Genomic DNA, 25,215 nt, shown 5'->3' with positions numbered 1-25,215 from the left:
GGGGTGTTAACCCTGGTGTCCTGGATAAATCCTCGATCTGGTCCTCATACCATCATGGCCACCTAATCATCCCCAGCTTCCAATTGGCTCATTCAACCCTCTTCCTCTCCCTTCTAACTATTCCCCAGGTCGTTGCTGTAAATGAGGATGTGTTCTCAGTCAGCTGACCTGGTAAAATAAGGGTTAAATCAAGGGCTGTATCCAGGCACTCTGCACTCTGTGTTGTGCGTAAGAACAGCCCTTAGCTGTGGTATATTGGCCATATACCACATCCCCTTGGGCCTTATTGCTTAAATATACATGTTGAAATTAGGATGGAAAGGATGGAGGGGAAAGGATGGAGGGGAAAGGATGGAGGGGTGGAGGATGGAGGGGGGGAGGATGGGGGAAAGGATGGGGGAAAGGATGGGGGGGAAAGGATGGGGGGGAAAGGATGGGGGGGAAAGGATGGAGGGGAAATGATGGGGGGGAAAAGGATGGAGGGGAAAGGATGGGCGGAAAGGATGGGGGAAAAGGATGGAGGGGAAAGGATGGGGGGGAAAAGGATGGAGGGGAAAAGGATGGAGGGGAAAGGATGGGCGGAAAGGATGGGGGAAAAGGATGGAGGGGAAAGGATGGGGGGGGTGGGGGGAAAGGATGGAGGGGAAAGGATGGGGGAAAAGGATGGGGGGAAAGGATGGGGGGAAAGGATGGAGGGGTGGAGGATGGAGGGGAAAGGATGGGGGGAAAGGATGGGGGGGAAAGGATGGAGGGGAAAGGATGGGGGGGGAAAGGATGGAGGGGAAAGGATGGGGGGGGATGGGGGGAATGGATGGAGGGGAAAGGATGGGGGGAAAGGATGGGGGGATGGGGGGAAAGGATGGAGGGGAAAGGATGGGGGGGAAAAGGATGGAGGGGAAAGGATGGGGGAAAAGGATGGAGGGGAAAGGATGGAGGGGAAAGGATGGAGGGGAAAGGATGGGGAGAAAGGATGAGGGAAAAGGATGAGGGAAAAGGATGGGGGAAAAGGATGGGGGAAAAGGATGGGGGGGAAGGATGGGCGGAGAGGATGAGGGAAAAGGATGGGGGGAAAGGATGGAGGGGAAAGGATGAGGGAAAAGGATGGGGGAAAAGGATGGGGGAAAAGGATGGGGGGAAAGGATGGAGGGGAAAGGATGAGGGAAAAGGATGGAGGGAAAGGATGGGGGGGAAAGGATGAGGGGAAAGGATGGGGGGGGGAAAGGATGGAGGGGAAAGGATGGGGTAAAGGATGGGGGAAAAGGATGGAGGGGAAAGGATGGAGGGGAAAGGATGGAGGGGAAAGGATGGGGGGGGAAGGATGGAGGGGAAAAGGATTGAGGGGAAAGGATGGGCGGAGAGGATGGAGGGGAAACGGTGGAGGGGAAAGGATGGGGGGAAAGGATGGGGGCGAAAGGATGGAGGGGAAAAGGATTGAGGGGAAAGGATGGGGGGGAAATAAATAATCTACCGAACTGGTTATTATCATGAGAGACTGCCGTATTCTGTTTTCTTGGTCTAATAACATCTATCTATCTGTTTATTATCATCAGAGACTTCTATATTCAGTTTTTTTCATTATAATATATATATATATATATATATATATATATATATTATTTCACCTTTATTTAACCAGGAAGGCTAGTTGAGAATAAGTTCTCATTTACAACTACGACCTGGCCAAGATAAAGCAAAGCAGTGCGACACAAACAACAACACAGAGTTACACATGGAATAAACAAATATACAGTCAATAACACAATATATATTTTTTTATATAAACGGTGTGTGCAAACGACGTAAGATAAGGAAGGTTAAGCAATAAATAGGCCATAGTGGCGAAACAATTACAATTTAGCAATTAAACACTAGAGTGATAGATGTGCAGAAGATGAATGTGCAAATAGAGATACTGGGGTGCAAAGGAGCAAAAATAAATAAATACAGTATGGAGATGAGGTAGTTGGATGGGCTATTTACAGATATGCTATGTACAGTTGCAGTGATCTGTGAGCTGCTCTGACAGCTGGTGCTTAAAGTTAGTGAGGGAGATATGAGTCTCCAGCTTCAGTGATTTTTGCAATTCACTCCAGTCATTGGCAGCAGAGAACTGGAAGGAAAGGCGGCCAAAGGAGGAATTGGAATTGGGGTGACCAGTGAAAAGATACCTGCTGGAGCGCGTGATACAAGTGGGTGCTGCTATGCTGACCAGTGAGCTGAGATAAGGAAGGGCTTTACCTAGCATAGACTTATAGATGACCTGGAGCCAGTGTGTTTGGCGATGAATATGAAGCAAGGGCCAGCCAACAAGGGCATACAGGTCGCAGTGGTGGGTAGTATATGGGACTTTGGTGACAAAACGGGTGGCACTGTGATAGACTGCATCCAATTTGCTGAGTAGAGTGTTGGAGGATATTTTGTAAATGACATCGCTGAAGTCAAGGATCGGCAGGATAGTTTGTTTTACAAGGTTATGTTTGGCAGCATGAGTGAAGGATGCGTTGCTGGAGGTTACTTAACACAGTGTTCAAAGAAGGACCAGATGTATACAGAATGGTGTCGTCTGCTTAGAGGTGGATCAGAGAATCACCAGCAGCAAGAGCGACATCATTGATGTATACAGAGAAAAGAGTCGGCCCGAGAATTGAACCCTGTGGGACCCCCATAGAGACTACCAGAGGTCTGGACAACAGGCCCTCTGATTTGAGACGCTGAACTGTGTCTGAGAAGTTGTTGGTGAACCAGACGAGGCAGTCATTTAAGAAAGCAAGACTGTTGAGTCTGCCGATAAGAATGTGGTGATTGACAGAGTCGAAAACCTTGGCCAGGTCGATAAATACAGCTGCTAAGTACTGTCTCTTATCGATGGCAGTTATGATATTGTTAAGGACCTTGAGCGTGGCAGAGGTGCACCCATTACTAGCTCGGAAGCCAGATTGCATAGCGGAGAAGGTACGGTGGGATTCAAAATGGTCGGTGATCTGTTTGTTAACTTGTCTTTCGAAGACCTTAGAAAGGCAGGTTAGGATAGATATAGGTCTGTAGGAGTTTGGGTCTAGAGTGTCTCCCCCTTTGAAGACGGGGATGACTGCGGCAGCTTTCCAATCTTTTGGGATCTCAGATGATATGAACGATCAAATCAAATCAAATTTGATTTGTCACATACGCATGGTTACCAGTTGTTAATGCGAGTGTAGCGAAATGCTTGTGCTTCTAGTTCCGACAATGCAGTAATAACCAACGAGTAATCCAACCTAACAATTCCACAATACTACCTTATACACACAAGTGTAAAGGGATAAAGAATATGTACATAAAGATATATGAATGAGTGATGGTACAGAACGGCATAGGCAAGATGCAGTGCGGTATCGAGTACAGTATATACATATGAGATGAGTAATGTAAGGTATGTAAACATAAAAGTGGCATTGTTTAAAGTGGCTAGTGATACATGTATTACATAAAGATGGCAAGATGCAGTAGATGATATAGAGTACAGTATATACATATACATATGAGATGAGTAATGTAGGGTATGTAAACATTATATTAAGTGGCATCGTTTAAAGTGGCTAGTGATACATTTTTGATCAATTTCCATAAATTTCAATTATTAAAGTGAGCTGAAGAGAGATTGAACAGGGTGGTATTTGGGGTTGCAACAATTTCGGCAGATCATTTTAGAAAGAGAGGGTACAGATTGTCTAGCCCAGCTAATTTGTAGGGGTCCAGATTTTGCAGCTCTTTCAGAACATTAGATATCTGGATTTGGGTGAAGGAGAAATGGGGGAGGCTTGGGCAAGTTGCTGTGGCGGGGGTGCAGGGCTGTTGACCAAGGTAGGAGTGGCCAGGTGGAAAGCATGGCCAGCTGTAGAAAAATGTTTATTGAAATTCTCAATAATTGTGGATTTATTGGTGGTGACCGTGTTTCCTAGCCTCAGTGCAGTGGGCAGCTAGGAGGAGGTGCTCTTATTCTCCATGGACTTTACAGTGTCCCAGAACTTTTTGGAGTTTATGCTGCTGCAGGATGCAAATTTCTGTTTGAAAAAGCTAGCCTTTGCTTTCCTAACTGCCTGTGTATATTGGTTCCAAACTTCCCTGAAAAGTTGCATATCGTGGGGGCTAATGCATGCTAATGCAGTACGCCACAGGATGTTTTTGTGCTGGTCAAGGGCAGTCAGGTCTGGGGTGAACCACGGGCTATATCTGTTCCTGCTTCATTTTTTTTTGAAGGGGGCAAGCTTATTTAAAATTATGAGAAAAGCACTTTTGAAGAATTACCAGACATCTTCTACTGATGGAATGAGGTCAAAATCCTTCCAGGATCCCCGGGCCAGGTCGATTGAAAGACCTGCTCGCTGAAGTGTTTTAGGGAGCATTTGACAGTGATGAGGGGTGGTTGTTTGACCGTAGACCCATTACGGATGCAAGCAATGAGGCAGTGATTGCTGAGATCCTGGTTGAAGACAGCAGAGGTGTATTTGGAGGGCAGGTTGGTTAGGACGATATCTATGTGTTTACGGATTTTGGGTTGTACCTGGTAGGTTCATTGATAATTTGTGTGAGATTGAGGGCATCAAGTTTAGATTGTAGGATGGCCGGGGTGTTAAGCATGTCCCAGTTTAGGTCACCTAACAGCACGAGCTCTGAAGATAGATGGGGGGCAATCAATTCACATATGGTGTCCAGAACACAGCTGGGGGCAGAAGGTGGTCTATAGCAAGTGGCAACGGTGAGAGACTGGTTTCTGGAAAGGTGGATTTTTAAAAGTAGAAGCTCATTGTTTGGTCACAGACCTGGATAGTAAGACAGAACTCTGCAGGCTATCTCTGCAGTAGATTGCAACACCGCCCCCTTTGGCAGTTCTATCTTGTCGGAAAATGTTATAGTTAGGGCTGGAAATTTCAGGGTTTTTGGTGGTCTTCCTAAGCCAGGATTCAGACACGGCTAGGACATCCAGGTTGGCAGAGTGTGCTAAAGCAGTGAATAAAACAAACTTAGGGAGGAGGCTTCTAATGTTAACATGCATGAAACCAAGGCTTTTTTTGGTTACAGAAGTCAACAAATGAGCGTGCCTGGGGAATGGGAGTAGAGCTAGGCACTGCAGGGCCTGGATTAACCTCTACATTATTTATTACTGTATATTATACTGTGTATAATACTGCTCCACCTGTTGTATATGATGCTGATTTCACTGTACTTGTGCATGTGACATTAAAACTTAAAACCTGATAGAATGCTCCTCCTTTTGTTAACCCCTTATAGAAGATGAAATGTGATTAAATAGCATGACTAGTTTATTGGCCAGACTAAGCTGCTGTTGGCTAAGGGCCAGGTCTTTCTTGAAAAATAGGTATTTTGATCTCAATGGAACAACCTTGTTTAATGGACATAAGGGAAAATGTACCATAAAGTTTTGTATAACATAAATATACCATAATGTTTTGTAAACCATAAATATACCATAAATATAAACTAGTGTACTCTATATAAGATAAACCATGCGATGAATTAGCATGGCCAGTTTATTACAGAGAAAAGCTCGTTCCCTGGCCTTCAAAGGTATTTTTAACTCAATGGGAAAACCTGGTAAAATAACTAAAAGGAAAGAAAGTAAATCCATGGACAGTAGCCACTTACTGGACTCAGGGTCAGAGTTTCCGTCTCCCTCGGTGCGGCTATTGGGCGAGGTCTGTTGGTAGTACTCTTCCTGGGGGAAGCCGAGGGGGAGAGGCTGAGTGGTGCTGGCAGTGCTGCTGGGCTCGTGGTCCCCTAGACCACTGTCGCTACAGCTCTCCTGAGAACCGTCCGGGAGGTGGAACGTCACACGACGCTGGGTCTGATGGAAACACACCAAAACACAACGTTCGTTTAACGTCACTGGCGGTTGGTCCAAAAAAAAAAAAAAACACAACACCAAAACAGAACGTAGCTGTAATACTTTAACATCACACAATGCTGGAAACACAACGTTCATTTAACGTCACGTGACGCTGGGTCTGAAAACACCACAGAACAATATGTTGTTTTATATGTTTTTCAGTGTGGTGGACGTTGTTGGCGCATTCAGCTGCAGAGAGAGCTAATTCAATCACCTTGGAGACCACATTTGGGGGGAAATCTCAGACTAATTGGTTTGCGTATTATGGGATTGTTCTTGCATGTCTAACAAGACAAGTCCCCATCATTGTCACATCTTCTCTGAGGGAATATCGTATTACGTCACGGCAGTCTAATTGATAGAGTGGGGTTAGAATCTAAAATCAGCGTTCTTCTGAGTTATATCAGTCAAGGCTAATGACATACTATTCAAAAAGGAACGTTGACTACTTATAGTGTAAGAGTTTTAATTGACGGTTATTGCCCATAAAATGATTATAATAGATTGACCCTTTTGACGAGGCTGCTCCGTGTCCTCCTTTTCCCACCAGCCCAATTTAGATAAAGGGAAGGAGGGGTGGATGAAGTGACTTTGATTAGAAAAAGGTCTGTCTGAGGATTGTACCAGTTTGTAGATCTCTTCTCCTCTCAAAGGGAGTAGCTCTTTGATTTCTCTGGAGAGTTACAGAAGTTCATGTAGTGACCTTTTTCAGGAGCACGATGGAGGCACTACAAAGGGAAACACTCCATAGGGAGGTCAATATCCACAAATGCTAGCCGTTCTTCATGAAAAGAGAACATAGTTGAGTCACATTGTGAAACACAAATAAAGGGTAATCCGTGAACATCAATTATCTTCTTTTTTTTTCTCCATCTCCAGTACATTCTACACCTTTTGACTATAATCATATTTCAAAACTGAATGAATTGAAATTAGATGTTGTGTCAGAAGGACATTCTTTGCCAAGTCAAAAAAAAGTAGACCTTTAACATTGAAGACAATTAACAGTGAAAAGACCAAAGTATTATTACATGCAATTTTCTAAATGGTGAGGAGATTTTTTGGTTACATTGGACAGTTTGGAGAAAAAGGGCAATTTCACTGTGAATATGATTTCATTTCATAACACGATTCTCAGTCTCAAATTGCATCTTATGAGGAAAATAAAACACTGAAAACTTGATTATATTGCCATATGTTTTGTTATTGTGTTTCAGTTTTGTATTCAACCTGTTATTCAGACTGATTAGAACAAATGTTTCATAAAACAATATCATAGCCTCACCCCAATAATCTACATTTCTCCATCTCTAGAGCGGCTGAAGCAATATGGGAGTTCTGAATTAAAAACATCATTAACACATGGTCCTTTATCCTCACGGGGAGTCGTCTGTGCCTATTTGGAAAAAGCACTTTTCCTCCACCCCTGTGGTATACCGATAAAGACCTTATTGTTCTTTGATAAGGCAGACAGAATAAGGGAGAGGAAAAGAATGGGTTGGAAGGGAAGAAAAAAAAATCTTGGCTCAAACGAGGCCTCAGCCCTGCCAAAAACAGAGATCCACAAACAGCTTACCAGTTCATTTAGGACTATCAGAGGGTTGACTAAACTAAATCCTTACAATTAAAACGCTGAAAGAAAAAACGTACCAGATTTTCTGCTTTATGATGTCATTATGAACAATAAGAATGAAAGTAATGTATTTCCTTCGTTGAAGAGTGTGTATGTGTAGGTATGTGTGTGTGTGTTCATTCGTGTTGAAAAGACAGGTTTCCAGGACTACCACCAGCGTGTGGAGAGAATTCTCCTTTATACTTCACAGTCCCTAAACACCTCTAAGATCTGTTTTTTTTGTACTAATTGTTTTAAGTAAATTAGTTGTCAAGCCTGTCAGTCCATTACCCTTTCTTCCAAAAACTGAAGCCAAAACTACTCAATTGGCCTTAGAGTTAGGTACAGGTTTGATAGGATCAATAAGAGAAGGGACTGTTTAGCTAGTCCTTCCATCAAAGATAACATGTTTATTCCACAATGAAAGTAATTAAATGATATCAGCCTTGGAATATTCTGTTTTTCTCACATTTAGTCAAGCTGTTGACGACTCCACCACAAAAACGTCAAGCTGTCGACTACTCCACCACAGCAATGTCAAACTGTCGACGACTCCACCACAGCAATGTCAAGCTGTTGACGACTCCACCACAGCAATGTCAAACTGTCGATGACTCCACCACAGCAATGTCAAGCTGTCGATGACTCCACCACAGCAATGTCAAACTGTCGACGACTCCACCACAGCAATGTCAAGCTGTTGACGACTCCACCACAGCAATGTCAAACTGTCGACTACTCCACCACAGCAATGTCAAACTGTCGACGACTCCACCACAGCAATGTCAAGCTGTCGACTACTCCACCACAGCAATGTCAAACTGTCGACTACTCCACCACAGCAATGTCAAACTGTCGACTACTCCACCACAGCAACGTCAAACTGTCGACTACTCCACCACAGCAATGTCAAACTGTCGACTACTCCACCACAGCGATGTCAAGCTGTCGACTACTCCACCACAGCAATGTCAAGCTGTCGATGACTCCACCACAGCAATGTCAAACTGTCGACTACTCCACCACAGCAATGTCAAGCTGTCGACTACTCCACCAGAGCAATGTCAAGCTGTCGATGACTCCACCACAGCAACGTCAAACTGTCGACTACTCCACCACAGCAATGTCAAACTGTCGACTACTCCACCACAGCGATGTCAAGCTGTCGACTACTCCACCACAGCAACGTCAAGCTGTCGACTACTCCACCACAGCGATGTCAAGCTGTCGACTACTCCACCACAGCAACGTCAAACTGTCGACTACTCCACCACAGCAATGTCAAGCTGTCGACTACTCCACCACAGCGATGTCAAACTGTCGACTACTCCACCACAGCAATGTCAAACTGTCGACTACTCCACCACAGCAACGTCAAGCTGTCGACTACTCCACCACATCAATGTCAAGTCTTTATGAACGGAAAGTACAGGCTCATATTTACAGAGCTTTGGCAGCTCCATGAGAAGCCGCCTGCATCTCAAATGGCAACCTATTCCCTACATAGTGCACTACTTCTGACCAGGGCCCTTAGGGAATAGGGAGTCATTTGGAATGCAGCTGCTCACTTCCTCTCCACATGTTTCTAATTTATTTGAGTCTTTCTGCTCAGACAATGACAGTCAGAATTGATTCAAACAAACAGCTGTCCATGATAATTACGACATAATCATAGCGTGGAGTTTTCATATCTCTGTCAGATGTTTATACAAATGGAATTTGTGCAAAGGTGTAAAAAGATAAATCAATCTGGTTTTCAATCTGCACAGAGGCTGAAAATAAGTGCATATTTCTTCTAACAGTGTGCTTTTTCATGGTTGGTCTTTTCTTTGTTGTGTTGACAGAAAAGATTGACACGACAACAACAGTCGTGGTGTACGTATTGTTAAAGCGTTGCTACTTATTCTAAAGAACATGCCAGAAATCCATAAAACAAACACAAGCTGGTGTAAGAGATATAAAGACCAAACAGAGTCGGCCAGATAAAACAGTGCCTTGAAAAGTATGTGCATAGAGAGAGATAAAATTAAAAAAACTGAGGAAAGAAGCCAGGTTCTATAACGAGCCAGCCCTATCCAAACTAAAGCCACTCTCTTGGTAGCGAACCAGACAATGTGCAGATGGACCTGGCTTCACGGTGGGGTGAGGGATTAGGAATCCTTTGTCTTTTCATGCGGAGGAGAGGAGATACTGTAGAGTAGGATATACTGTACATCACCTCATCCAGGTGGAAGATACAGCTCAATGAGTTACTACCTTCTCCTGCCTATACACTTCTACATCCCTATATATATATAGAGAGAGAGAGAGAGAGAGAGAGAGAGAGAGAGAGAGAGAGAGAGAGAGACGAGAGAGAGAGAGAGAGAGGAGAGAGAGAGAGAGAGAGAGAGACAAGAGAGAGAGAGAGAGAGAGAGAGGAGAGAGAGAGAGAGAGAGAGAGAGAGAGAGAGAGAGAGAGAGAGGAGAGAGAGAGAGAAGAGAGAGAGAGGAGAGAGAGGAGAGGAGAGGGAGAGGGAGAGGGAGAGGGAGAGGGAGAGGGAGAGGGAGAGGAGAGGGAGAGGGAGAGGGAGAGGGAGAGGGAGAGGGAGAGGGAGAGGGAGAGGGAGAGGGAGAGGGAGAGGGAGAGGGAGAGGGAGAGGGAGAGGGAGAGGGAGAGGGAGAGGGAGAGGAGAGAGGGAGAGGGAGAGGGAGAGGGAGAGGGAGAGGGAGAAACCATGTTGCGTGATAAACATCAGTCTGCCTTATCCCTTTGAATGATAAACTGGGCTCACTTACGAGTGGATCAGAGCAGATTTGCTGTGATCATCCTGGATGCATCACCTAGACCTGGACAAATCTGTTTGAGGAAAATTGTGATTTTTCATCACCTAGCTGTCTGTGAAAACATATACATTACCAGTCAAAAGTTTGGACACACCTACTCATTTAAGGATTTTTCTTTATTTGTACTATTTTCTACATTGTAGAATAATAGTGAAGATATCAAAACTATAAAATAACACATATGAATCATGCAGTAACCAAAAAAAGTGTAAAAAAAAATCTAAATATATTGTATATTTGAGATTCTTCAAAGTAGCCACCTTTTGCCGTGATGACAGCTTTGCACACTCTTGGCATTCTCTCAACCAGCATCATGAGGTAGTCACCTGGAATGCATTTTGATTAACAGGGTTACCTTGTTAAAAGTGAATTTGTGGAATTTATTTACTTCTTAACGCGTTTGAGCCAATCAGTTGTGTTGTGACAAGGTATGAGTGGTATGCAGAAGATAGCCCTATTCGGTAAAATTCCACATCCATATTATGGCAAGAACAGCTCAAACAATAGGAAGAACAGCTCAAATAAGCAAAGAGAAATGACAGTCCAGCATTACTTTTAGGTCAGTCAATCCGGAAAATGTCAAGAACTTTGAACGTTTCTTCAAGTGCAGTCACAAAGAACAATAAAGCACTATAGTGAAAGTGGCTCTCACGAGGACCGCCACAGGAAAGGAAGACCCAGAGTTACCTCTGCTGCAGAGGATAAGTTCATTAGAGATAACTGCACCTCAGATTTCAGCCCAAATAAATGCTTCACTGAGTTCAAGTAACTTACACATCTCAACATCGACTGTTCAGAGGAGACGTGCATGAATCAGGCCTTCATGGTCGAATTACTGCAAAGAAACCACTACTAAAGGACACCAATAAGAAGAAGAGACTTGCTTGGGCGATGAAACACGAGCAATGGACATTAGACTGGTGGAAATCTGTCCTTTGTGAGATGCAGAGTAGGGGAACGGATGACCTACGTATGTGTGGTTCCCACCATGAAGAATGGAGGAGGAGGTGTGATGGTGTGAAGGTGGAAGTTGGTTGTTAATCATTGTTAAACAGCCATTTTCAAATCTTGCCATTGATTTTCAAGTAGATTTAAGTCAAAACAGTAACTAGGCCCCTCAGGAACATTCATTGTCATCTTGATAAGCAACTCCAGTGTATATTTGGCTTTGTGTTTTAGGTTATTGTCCTGCTGAAATGTGAGTTTGTCTTCCAGTGACGGTTGGAAAACAGACTGAACCAGGTTTTCCTCTTCCTTTAGCCTTTGCTTAGTTCTATTCCATTTCTTTTTATCCTAAAAAAACTCCCTTGTCCTTGTCGATGACAAGCATACCCATAACATGATGCAGCCACCACCATGCTTGAAAATATAAAGAATGGTACTCAGTGATGTGTTGTGTTGTATTTTCTCTAAACATAACACTTTGTATTCAGGACATGAAGTTTCTTTCTTCTTTGCAGTTATACTTTAGTGCCTATTTGCAAACAGGATGCATATTTTGGAATATTTCTGTTCTGTACCTTATTTTCTCTCTGTCATTTAGGTTAGTATTGTTGAGTAACTACAAAGTTGTTGATCCTCAGTTTACTCCTATCACAGCCATTAAACTCTGTAACTGTTTTAAAGTCACCATTGGCCTCATGTTGAAATCACTGAGAGGTTTCCTTCCTCTCAGGCAACTGAGTTAGGAAAGACACCTGTATCTTTGTAGTGACTGGCTGTATTGATACACCATCCAAAGTGTACTTCATGTTGAAAGGGATATATACTATATACATATCTTTTTTTACCCATCTACTGATAGGTGCCCTTCTTTGAGGCATTGGAAAACCTCTCTGGTTGTTGTTGAATCTGTGTTTGAAATGCACTGCTCGACTGAGGGATAACTGTATGTGTGGGTTGTCAGAGACGAGGCAGTCATTAAAAAATCAAGTTAAACACTGTTATTACACACAGAGTGAGTCCATACAACATTTTTACTCCTGAATGTATTTAGGCTTGCCATAAGTAAGGGGTTGAATACTTATTGAATCAAGACATTTAAGATTCTCATTTTTAATTCATTTGTAACAATTTCTGAAAGCATAATTCCACATTTGACATTAATTGGAATTGTGTGTAGGCCAGTGACATAAAATCGAAATGGAATCAATTTTAATTTCAGGCTGTAACACAATAAATTGTGGAAAAAGGCAAAGGGTATGAAAACTTTCAGACAGGACTATATATATATATATATACACTGCTCAAAAAAATAAAGGGAACACTTAAACAACACAATGTAACTTCAAGTCAATCACTCTTCTGTGAAATCAAACTGTCCACTTAGGAAGCAACACTGATTGACAATAAATTTCACATGCTGTTGTGCAAATGGAATAGACAAAAGGTGGAAATTATAGGCAATTAGCAAGACACCCCCAAAAAAGGAGTGATTCTGCAGGTGGTGACCACAGACCACTTCACAGTTCCTATGCTTCCTGGCTGATGTTTTGGTCACTTTGAATGCTGGCGGTGCTCTCACTCTAGTGGTAGCATGAGACGGAGTCTACAACCCACACAAGTGGCTCAGGTAGTGCAGTTCATCCAGGATGGCACATCAATGCGAGCTGTGGCAAAAAGGTTTGCTGTGTCTGTCAGCGTAGTGTCCAGAGCATGGAGGCGCTACCAGGAGACAGGCCAGTACATCAGGAGACGTGGAGGAGGCCGTAGGAGGGCAACAACCCAGCAGCAGGACCGCTACCTCCGCCTTTGTGCAAGGAGGTGCACTGCCAGAGCCCTGCAAAATGACCTCCAGCAGGCCACAAATGTGCATGTGTCAGCATATGGTCTCACAAGGGGTCGGAGGATCTCATCTCGGTACCTAATGGCAGTCAGGCTACCTCTGGCGAGCACATGGAGGGCTGTGCGGCCCCACAAAGAAATGCCACCCCACACCATGACTGACCCATCGCCAAACCGGTCATGCTGGAGGATGTTGCAGGCAGCAGAACGTTCTCCACGGCATCTCCAGACTCTGTCACGTCTGTCACATGTGCTCATGTGCTCAGTGTGAACCTGCTTTCATCTGTGAAGAGCACAGGGCGCCAGTGGCGAATATGCCAATCTTGGTGTTCTCTGGCAAATGCCAAAAGTCCTGCACGGTGTTGGGCTGTAAGCACAACCCCCACCTGTGGACGTCGGGCCCTCATACCACCCTCATGGAGTCTGTTTCTGACCGTTTGAGCAGACACATGCACATTTGTGGCTTGCTGGAGGTCATTTTGCAGGGCACTGGCAGTGCACCTCCTTGCACAAAGGCGGAGGTAGCGGTCCTGCTGCTGGGTTGTTGCCCTCCTACGGCCTCCTCCACGTCTCCTGATGTACTGGCCTGTCTCCTGGTAGCGCCTCCATGCTCTGGACACTACGCTGACAGACACAGCAAACCTTTTTGCCACAGCTCGTATTGATGTGCCATCCTGGATGAACTGCACTACCTGAGCCACTTGTGTGGGTTGTAGACTCCGTCTCATGCTACCACTAGAGTGAGAGCACCGCCAGCATTCAAAGTGACCAAAACATCAGCCAGGAAGCATAGGAACTGTGAAGTGGTCTGTGGTCACCACCTGCAGAATCACTCCTTTTTTGGGGGTGTCTTGCTAATTGCCTATAATTTCCACCTTTTGTCTATTCCATTTGCACAACAGCATGTGAAATTTATTGTCAATCAGTGTTGCTTCCTAAGTGGACAGTTTGATTTCACAGAAGTGTGATTGACTTGGAGTTACATTGTGTTGTTTAAGTGTTCCCTTTATTTTTTTGAGCAGTGTATATATATATAGTGGAACTATGTCTTGATCTACGACAGTTAAACAGGAAGTAGAATCTGAAACATGCAAATTAAACCAGAACACTATTCACCAACAACAATCTGTCCACATGCCAGATCATAGTGCATGCCTGAGCAGTTATAAAACAAGTATATTTTCACTCTGAAACCCTGCAATGTACGGTTGGAGGTGAAGCCTGTCTAAACCGTTGTCCTTGTTAAATATTGTGTAATGCATCACTTTATATGACTGATATGAATATCAATTGTTCTTGTCAGGACTGTAATTACTTCATCATTAGAGTTCTGGCCATGACAACTATGTAATGGAGGAGGGTCAGTGAACGAGTCAAGAGATGAGTAACCTTGCCTGAGACCTGGATAATTAGCTCCCCAAGCTGAAGGCAAGACTTTAGTTCAAAGGGTTAACACAGTATTGTGATGGGTCTTGCAGGAGGTCGGGGTGCAACGCTGTCGGTCACATAGTGACAAGCTCAAGGCTTTACATACAGAACAGAATTCAGTGAACTGAACTCCAAGGCCTGGGTTAAGTGTTGCAATATACAATATATGAGAAAAATAGATTTATTGTAAGAAAACGAAAGTGAAAAATAGATGAAAGGTAACAGAAGACTTGAAGGTCATGTGTTGCAGTGTAATTCCATTTGCTGTTCTGTGGTCTGGCTGCTGTAAAAAAAAAAGGGTTCTGTGTCTTTTGTTGCCGTAGGAACAAGTCAGGTAGAGCTGTGCCATCTAACGTAGAGAAACGTAGAGAAACGTAGAGAAATTGAAAAGAACGTTGTTTCTACATCGCTGAGCCTTACAGAAAAACTTTAAATTATAAAACCATAACATCAGCAATCCAAACAGAGAACAGAACACTTTTCTTCAATTTCAAGAACTGAATTGGATGCATTCCGTACCTTCAGGGCTTTGACGTACAAAGCAGCCCGTGAAGGAAACAACATTCCTGTGAAGAAGAGTGTCCTTTCATGACAATTAAAGAATTACCCCATGCATGCAAGACAAAAAAACACGAATCTAACACCTTAAAAAAACAACTCACAAAGTGACATCTGCTTCAAAAAAAAAGGAATACATTTTTTTGGTTGAAGCTACTTGTATTTAATTGACCTGACTAATGACTAGATAATCCAATTAACAACTCTACCCTTACAATTAACCCTGTTTGTTTAATGCATCATTTGAATGTTCATCGGCTGTCTTGTTCTTAGTTTAAAAGTTAAACTGACAGGTAACGTTCATGGACACAGAACATGGCATGGAACTCCAACATGTACACATGAAATGGTTCCACGCCCGGGAGTTGTTTTCCTTTAGCGTGAAGATAAATAAAGCAAATGGCCGAGAAAATGCATTGTGGGGAAATGGTGAAGAAATAAATGACATGCAGTACTTGTTAGACTTACGTTTGCAGACGTTATCTTGCTGAGAAGACAACCCTCCTGTAATAACACATGGTGGGGGGGAAGAAAAAATAAAAAGTTATTGTATACTGTCCATGATTGCACTGCATTCAACCACAGTATTGATTTTATATGTAATTACAGAGTCAAGCCTTAAAGATGGTTCATATGGAATGTCATCTTCAGGGACGCAATTGATGTGAAATATTATTTTGCCTGGTTGTTGTTGGAAAACGCTCCGATAAATGTTTATGATATAAACAGGTCAAAGTTCATCTATACGATCAAAGATGGCTTTCTGTTTCAGATGGAATGGAGATTTCAGATCTGTACAGATTTTTTAGGGAGAGAACGAAGGCTGTTACAAGTCAAATTGTTATACTGCTCAGTTAGAAAATACACCCTCATAACAAAATGTTACGTATGTTCAATGCAGAACCTGACATCACCACGACAACACAAGACAATAATAACTGACATTGGTAAAGATGTGTTAGCATGTCAGCGGTGAAAGAGCACTGAATATCAAATGAAGCATCGAAAACTAACAATAAACCGTGTCAAGCTTCTAAATAGGGAACAAAGAGGCTGCAGAATAGAGTCTCTTCTCCCAGGGGACCAGATAATAGCTTAGAGAGAGAGATATAACAGTATTTAATTTATTATCACCAACGTTGTTTTCTTTGTGCTGTGTATAATAATCTGACCACGTGACTGAAGGAGATCTGAGGGTGAATGGGAAACATTGATGATGTCGACAAGCTGAGAGGGTTACTGACTGAGATCTGAGGGTGAATGGGAAACATTGATGATGTCGACAAGCTGAGAGGGTTACTGACTGAGGTCTGAGGGTGAATGGGAAACATTGATGATGTCGACAAGCTGAGAGGGTTACTGACTGAGGTCTGAGGGTGAATGGGAAACATTGATGAGAAGGACAAACTGAGAGGGTTACTGACGGATGTTTGAGGTTGAATGGGAAACATTGATGATGTCGACAAGCTGAGAGGGTTACTGACTGAGGTCTGAGGGTGAATGGAAACATTGCCGAGAAGGACAAGCTGAGAGGGTTACTGACGAACAAAAAGTACTTTATCAACACATCAAGAATTCACCCCACTAATGTGAATGATGAACAGGAACAAGGAAGTGAGTATATTTATACAGAAAGCACAGTAATATGTCAACAAATCAAGAGATCACACTTTGTTCACTGAAGGACAATGGAGCTGTGAGTGTGTACAGTCTGTGTTTATATGTGTTCTGAATGTGATGCAACACAACCTAGTGCATGCTACAGTACAAACACAATATCCCTGACATAGAAACGTGTGTCTTGTTAGGTCACAAATAAGTGGCGTAATGTAGCAACACGCTAACAGGCAACCACTGTCTATTACGGTTTAAATGATACCGGTGAAAACTTCATGCCAACCTATGCATTTCCTATAGCCTAAGCAAAAGAATTTGCAGGAGAACGAAGAGAATGCTTTGGGCAAGTTCAACTGTGTTACTTGTCTCACAGCAGGGAAAAATAGAGCTACCTGTTAACATTCATAAATGCGACCGAGCCTGCGGTCTGGCTAGCCAGAGGACCATATGTGTGTGCAGGCCAGTAATGGAAAATGTCAATAAGCTGTCGGAAGACTGCCAGCATTCCAAACGACACCCTATTCCCTAAATATAGTGCACTATATTGGGACCCATAAGGCAGTGCACTATATAAGGAATAGGAGGCCATTTGCGACTCAGTCACACTTTTCTGAGGTTAACAGATTGAATGCGTTGGAGGATGGGTATAAATAGTGTTATCCTTTAGGGTATAGAGGTAAATGGGATAGAAGTTCAAAATGTCTTTTTAAGATGATTGCCCCGTAAAATTATTAAGTTGTTAATGAGGGTTGCCACGCTGCCAAGTGACAATCCTTCCTCAGGCAGAGTAAGAAAAGAGTAATCAACCCAATTTAATTAGAAAATAACTGGTCAAACCATGAAAGGGAACTGTGGTGGTAATATGTCAGAAAAGATGTGTTGGTTGTATAGCGGGCGTTTGATTGATCTGAACTGCCTGGTTACAGGACATCTAGAAGCTAGTCTGATTACCTCATTCTAGTCTAACATGAGATAGATAGATCGGTTTCACTGGATCGCCCGCAGAGAATTAGTGGACTGTAGTTGGTCCTCTTAGCTAGCGTTAATATTATCTTGCCATTGAGACTGAAACCTCATTTATATATATATAAAAAAAAGATATATTATTTAATGCGTCAAACATGAAGACAAAGTTAGGAGCTGAAATTCTGTACTTGTCAATGTTGTTTGAAGAGGTGTTTTATTTACATTGTTAAACCGAACGTAGTGGTCAAACAGTTACGGTACATTCCTTTGGTACTATGTTCTATTAAACATTTCATGATGTAAATAGCTTTGCGATACAGACCTCACCAACCAATTATATGTGTGATAACGCAACACAGTTGAACAGAGAAAGTTCTTCAAAAGATGACCTAAAGTAGCCTTAGTTTCTAGCCGATGTATATTGTATATAACAGTTTATAGGAGAGAATAATGTGTGATCCATCTCTGTAGTGCTGGGTCGCTGACCCTCTCCTCTCCATCTATAAGCCTCTCCAGACCACTGGTGTTCAAGCACCCACAGCCATGCCTGGCACAGAGATGGAGATAAGTGCATGTGATGCCTACCCACATCAAAGCGGTAGAAGAGTGTCTTAGCATTGCAAAGGCAGTGGGGCTCGAACCGTGGCTTTGATCATTCTCAGCTTTCGGATAATTAAAATATTGGATAAATAATTGATTAAAAACACCAGAGCTCATTGTGCTGTTCTGCATCTAGATTCCAATCTATTCCAACCTTGACACTCGTCTTGTCTTTCGGTTTATATCAACAAGTGTGTGGGTACAACTCTGAGAGGTACATTGGATGAATTGTGCCTCTCCATTCAGCTTCACTAAATAATACATAAAACATAATGATTGACATCACTTACAGTCTGTAGATTTAATATGAACAACAAGAAGCACTTTCGCTGCTGCAGAAGTTGTTCAGGGTCGTATACGCTATCTACAGTGCTATTGGAAAGTATCCAGACACCGTGCCTTTTTCCACATTTTGTTATGTTACAGCCTTATTCTAAAATGGATTAAATAAAACTAATTCCTCATCAACCTACACACAATACCCCACAATGGCAAAGCGAATCCAGGTTTTTAGAATTTTTTTGCACAAAAATAAAGCTGAAAAACCTAAATTACGTAAATATTCAGACCCTTTGCTATGAGAATCGAAAATGAGCTCAGGTGCAAACTGTTTCCATTGATCATCCTTGAGATTTTCCTACAACTTGATTGGAGTCCACCCGTGGTAAATTCAATTGATTGGACATGATTTGGAAAGGCACACCCAAGTCTATGTAAAGTCCCATAGTTGACTGTGCATGTCAGAGCAAAAACCAAGCCATGTCCGTAGAGCTCCGAGACAGGACTGTGTCGAGGCACATATCTGGGCAAGGGTACCAAAACATGTCTGCATCATTGAAGGTCCCCAAGAACACAGCAACCTCAATCATTCTTAAATGGAATAAGTTTGGAACCTCCAAGACTTCCTCTAGAGCTGGCTGCCCGGCCAAACTGAGCAATCGCGGGAGAAAGGCCTTGGTCAGGGAGGTGACCAAGAACCTGATGGCTCCAGAGTCCCTCTGTGGAGATTGGAGAACCTTCCAGAAGGACAACAATCTCTGCAGCACTCCACCAATCAGGGCTTTATGGTAGAGTGGCCAGACAGAAGCCATTCCTGTAACGTTTGTTCTCCTCGTCTGAGGAGGAGCATGGATCGGTCCAAAACGCAGCTTTTACATTTACATTTAAGTCATTTAGCAGACGCTCTTATCCAGAGCGACTCACAAATTGGTGCATTCACCTTATGATATCCAGTGGAACAACCACTTTACAATAGTGCATCTAAATCTTTTAAGGGGGGGGGGGGGGGGGGGTTAGAAGGATTACTTTATCCTATCCTAGGTATTCCTTAACCTGTTATGGCTAGGGGGTGCTGTTGTCACTATTTATGGAAATCGTGTAATTTTTGAAACGGCTTCCTACAAAATTTTTGATCGTACAATATGCATATTATTATTATTATTGGATAGAAAACAGTCTATAGTTTCTATAGCCGTTGAAATTTTGTCTCTGAGTGGAACAGAACTCATTCTACAGCAATTTCCCTGACATGGAGTCAGATTTCACACATTTTGGCCCCTGTTCTGGAGTCAGTTTTAAGGCCACTGTTATTGCTATGAGTATACGTGTAACAGTATAACTTTTAAACCGTCCCCTCGCCCCGACCCGGGCGCGAACCAGGGACCCTCTGCACACATCGACAACAGTCACCCACGAAGCAGCGTTACCCATCGCTCCACAAAAGCCACGGCCCTTGCAAAGCAAGGGGGCAACACTACCTAAGTCCTCAGAGCAAGTGACGTAACTGATTGAAATGCTACTAGCGCGTACCCGCTAACTAGCTAGCCATTTCACATCCGTTACACTCACCCCCCTTTCAGCCTCCTCCTTTTCCGCAGCAACCAGTGATCCGGGTCAACAGCATCAATGTAACAGTATAACTTTTAAACCGTCCCCTCGCCCCGACCCGGGCGCGAACCAGGGACCCTCTGCACACATCGACAACAGTCACCCACGAAGCAGCGTTACCCATCGCTCCACAAAAGCCACGGCCCTTGCAAAGCAAGGGGCAACACTACCTAAGTCTCAGAGCAAGTGACGTAACTGATTGAAATGCTACTAGCGCGTACCCGCTAACTAGCTAGCCATTTCACATCCGTTACAAACGGACACTGCTTACGTCTTCCCCTGGATGCCTTTACGTGATGACGCTTTGAATGGTATCGATTGCCCAATCACAGCCACTATAAATGAAAAAATCCTGTAGGTAGGAACTCTTTTCTAGGTGCGTCAGGCGCGCGGAGGACACCGACCTACTGTTTTTCCAAGCATTAGTGTAGCCAGTTATATTTCTCCGGTCATATTTTCACTCGTTATAGGAGTTAAATTAACTACCTTATGATGTTTTTAAAGCGTTTTATAGCAATTTATATCCGTTTAGAGCGATTTTGGGACATTTATTTCTGAGCCACTGTGAATCTCTGGGCACCGTTCCAGTTCATGCCGAACGCAGTTGGCATTTCCACATGGCAAGAGGACAGCTTTCGACCAAAAGACGATTAGACCCAAGAAAGGATCTTTGACCAAGATTCTGATGGAAGAACAGCTCAAAGTAGGAACAATTTATTATGATAAATCGTGTTTCTGTCGAAAAATGTTAGTGGCTTAGGACGCCATCTTTTTTGACGTAGCTTCGCTTGGCGCAAACTGTATTGAAAAGTAAGGATAATTTAACCTGTTGGGGATGGGGGCGCTGTTTAGACTATTTATGCTAATGTGGCTAATTTTTTAAACGGCTTCCCACAAAATCCTTGATCGTACAATATGCATATTATTATTATTATTGGATAGAAAACAGTCTATAGTTTCTATAGGAGTTGAAATTTTGTCTCTAAGTGGAACAGAGCCCATTCTACAGCAATTTCCCTGACATGGAGTCAGATTTGAGAAACGTTGGCCACTTTTCTGAAGTCATTTAAACGGGCACTGTCGTTGCTATGACTATACGGACACTTCTTACGTCTTCCCCTGGATGCCTTTACGTGATGACGATTCCAACGGGCTCGATTGCTCGTTCACAGGCCCTACAAATGAAAAAAACCTTTAGCTAGCAAGTCTTTTCTTGCTGCGTAACGCGCGTGGAAGACACCGACCCTCTCCTGTTCCAAGCATTAGTTTAGCCTGTTATATTTCTCCGGTCATCTTTTCACTCGTTATAGGAGTTACAAACATCACAAAGTAGTTAATTTAAAGCGTTTTATAGCAATTTATATCCGTTTAGTGCGATTTTGGGACATTTATTTTTGCAACGATGTGAAAAGTTGGGAACGCTTTTCAGTTCATCCCGAACGTAGTTGACATTTCCACATGGCAAGAGGACAGCTTTCCACCAAAAGACGATTTCTCCCAAGAAAGGATCCTTTGCCCAAGATACTGATGGAAGAACAGCTCAAGGTAGGACATTTTTATTATGATAAATCGTGTTTCTGTCGAAACATTTTAGTGGCTTAGGACGCCATGTTTTTTGACGTAGCTTCGCTTGGCGCAAACTGTATTGAAAAGTAAGGATAAATTAAAAAATGTAATAACGCAATTGTATTAAGAATTAAATTGTCTATCAATCCCTGTCCACCCTATATTTTTTAGTCACGTTTATGAGTATTTATGTATAAGAGTAGATCACTGTCTAAGTGGCGCAAGGACGTTTTCTTTACCAGCTTGTCTACATTTCACATTGTCTAACCATGATTTTGGTGGCTAAATATAAACATTTTCGATCAAACTGTATATGCATGTTGTAATGTGATGTTACAGGAGTGTCATCGGAAGAATTCTGAGAAGGTTAGTGAAAAAATTAATATCTTTTGGCGATGTTGACTTTTATCGCTCACTTTGGCTAGAATCAATGCTGGGCTGCTAATTGCTATGTGCTAAGCTAATATAACGATTTATTGTGTTTTCGCTGTAAGACACTTAGAAAATCTGAAATATTGTCTGTATTCACAGGATCTGTGTCTTTCGATTCGTGTATGCTGTGTATTTTTACGAAATGTTTGATGATTAGTAGTTAGGTAAACACGTTGCTCATTGTAATTATTCTAGTCCATTTGTGATGGTGGGTGCAATTGTAAACTATGCCATATACCTGAAATATGCACTTTTTTCTAACAAAACCTATCCCATACCATAAATATGTTATCAGACTGTCATCTAATGAGTTTTTTTGTTGGTTAGGGGCTATAAATATCTTAGTTTAGCCGAATTGGTGATGGCTACTGGTGTTGGTGGACAAATAAAAGATGGTGGAATATGCTAATGTGTTTTTAGGTAATAGATGTACATCTTTACATATTGTGTCTTCCCTGTAAAACATTTTAAAAATCGGAAATGTTGACTGGATTCATAAGATCTGTGTCTTTCATTAGCTGTATTGGACTTTAATGTGTGAAAGTTAAATATTTTAAAAAAATATTTTTTTTGAATTTCGCGGCACTGGTTTTTCAGTGGGGGGGGGGGGGGTGTGCCGCTAGCGCCACGCTGATCCTAGACAGGTTAAAAAATGTAATTCCGCGATTGTATTAAGAATTAAATTGTCTATCAATCGCTGTCCACCCTATATTTTTTAGTCACGTTTATGAGTATTTATGTATACGACTAGATCACTGTCTAATATGGCGCACGACATTTTCTGACCAGCTGGGCTACTTTTCTCATTGTCTAACCATGATTTTGGTGGCTAAATATGCACATTTTCGAACAAACTGTATATGTATGTTGTAATGTGATGTTACAGGAGTGTCATCTGAAGAATTCTGAGAAGGTTAGTGAAAAAATTTATATATTTTGGCGATGTTTACGTTATCGCTCTCTTTGGCTAGAATCAATGCTGGGGTAATGTTTGCACATGTGCTATGCTAATATAACGATTTATTGTGTTTTCGCTGTAACACACTTAGAAAATCTGAAATATTGTCTGTATTCACAGGATCTGTGTCTTTCGATTAGTGTATGCTGTGTATTTTTACGAAATGTTTGATGATTAGTAGTTAGGTAAACACGTTGCTCATTGTATTTATTCTAGTCCATTTGTGACGGTGGGTGCAATTGTAAACTATGACATCTACCTGAAATATGCACATTTTTCTAACAAAACCTATCCTATACCATAAATATGTTATCAGACTGTCATCTGATGAGCTTTTTTCTTGGTTAGTGGCTATCAATATCTTAGTTTAGCCGAATTGGTGATAGCTACTGGTGTTGGTGGACAAAGAAAAGATGGTGGATTATGCTAATGTGTTTAGCTAATAGATTTACATCTTTACATATTGTGTCTTCCCTGTAAAACATTTTAAAAATCGGACATATTGGCTGGATTCACAAGATCTGTGTCTTTCATTAGCTGTATTGGACTTTAATGTGTGAAAGTTAAATATTTAAAAAAAATAAAATAATTGAATTTCGCGGCTCTGCCTTTCCAGTGGGGGGGGGGGGGGGGGGTGCCGTTAGCGGCACCCCGGGACTAGACAGGTTAAAGAGGTGGGGTTTCAGGTGCCTCCGGAAGGTGGTGATTGACTCCTCTGACCTGGCGTCGGCGGAGTTTTGTGGAATACATAATGAATTTATTTAAACAAGACGAACACGAAGCACACTTGATAAATTACAAAATAACAAAAACGACGTAGACCGACCTGGACATGAGAACTTACATAGCACGAAGAACGCACGAACAGGAACAGACTAGACAAACGAAACAGTCCCGTGTGGTACATACACAGACACGGAAGACAATCACCCACAAACAAACGGTGTGAAATGCCTACCTTAATATGGTTCTCAATCAGAGGAAACGTCAAACACCTGCCCCTGATTGAGAACCATATAAGGCTAAATAACAATGAACCTAAACATAGAAACAAATAACATAACTGCCTACCCAGCTCACGTCCTGACCAACTAAACAAAGGAAAATAAGGTCAAGAACGTGACAATTCCTCAGTAAAAGGCACATGACAGACCGCTTGGAGTTTACCTAAAGGTACCTAAAGGACTCTCAAACCATGAGAAACAAGATGCTCTGGTCTAATGAAACCAAAATTGAACACTTTGGCCTGAATGCCAAGTGTCATGTCAGGAGGAAACCTTGCACCATCCCTATGGTGAAGCATGGTAGTGGCAGCATCATGCTGTGGGGATAATTTTCATCGGCAGGGACTGGGAGACTAGTCAGTATCGAGGGAAAGATTAACAGAACAAAGAACAGAGAAATCTTTGATAAAAAGTGCTCCAGAGCGCTCAGGACTTCAGACTGGGACAAAGGTTCACCTTCCAACAGAACAACGACCCTAAGCACACAGTCAAGACAGTGGCTTCGGGACAAGTCTCTGAATGTCCATGAGTGGCCCAGTCAGAGCTCGGACTTGAACCCAATTGAACATCTCTGCTGCCCATCCGACCTGACTGAGTTTGAGAGTATCTGTAGAGAAGAACGGGAGAAATTCCCCAAGTACAGGTGTGCCAAGCTTGTAGCTACGCTGTTATCGCTGCCAAAGGTGCTTCAAGAAAGTACTGAGTAAAGAGTCTGAATACTTATGTAAATTTATTATTTCAGTGTTTTATTTTGTTTAAATTTGACACAATTTTTTCGTCACTATGGGGTATTGAGTGTAGATTTTTGAGGGGAAAAAACAATTGAATCCATTTTAGAATAAGGCTGTAACGTAACAAAATGTTGAGAGTGTCAAGTGGTCTGAACTCTTTCCGAATGTACTGAATACAGATATGGCTATAACCCTCTTTCGGCCTTGATGATGTGGTTATAACCTACATCTTCCCCTCTTGATGTGGTTATAACCCTCTTCATCTCCTCTTGATGTGGTTATAACCATTTTTCTCCCTTCATCATGTGGTTATAACCCTCTTTCTCCTGTGACAACGTGGTTATAAACCTCTTTCTCCCTTCATG

The 25,215-nt window shown here is 42.5% G+C and overlaps 1 protein-coding gene across 1 annotated transcript in view; it reads right to left on the bottom strand.

Moving 5' to 3' along the window:
* LOC129858511 (protocadherin-11 X-linked-like) overlaps positions 1-25,215 on the bottom strand; it is a 285,587-nt gene that overhangs the window by 77,633 nt on the left and 182,739 nt on the right. Inside the window, exons 5-6 of the mRNA XM_055927801.1 lie at positions 15,558-15,593; positions 5,644-5,842 (exon numbers count right to left, since the gene is read on the bottom strand). Of these exons, the coding sequence (XP_055783776.1) occupies positions 5,644-5,842; positions 15,558-15,593 (235 nt within the window). The remainder of the gene's footprint in view (positions 1-5,643; positions 5,843-15,557; positions 15,594-25,215) is intronic.

The sequence above is a fragment of the Salvelinus fontinalis genome, chromosome 6 (assembly GCF_029448725.1).
Source record: "Salvelinus fontinalis isolate EN_2023a chromosome 6, ASM2944872v1, whole genome shotgun sequence".
Taxonomy (NCBI): domain Eukaryota; kingdom Metazoa; phylum Chordata; class Actinopteri; order Salmoniformes; family Salmonidae; genus Salvelinus; species Salvelinus fontinalis.
The sequence above is the reverse complement of the archived record's forward strand: the minus strand, read 5'-3'. Positions and strand labels throughout refer to the sequence as shown.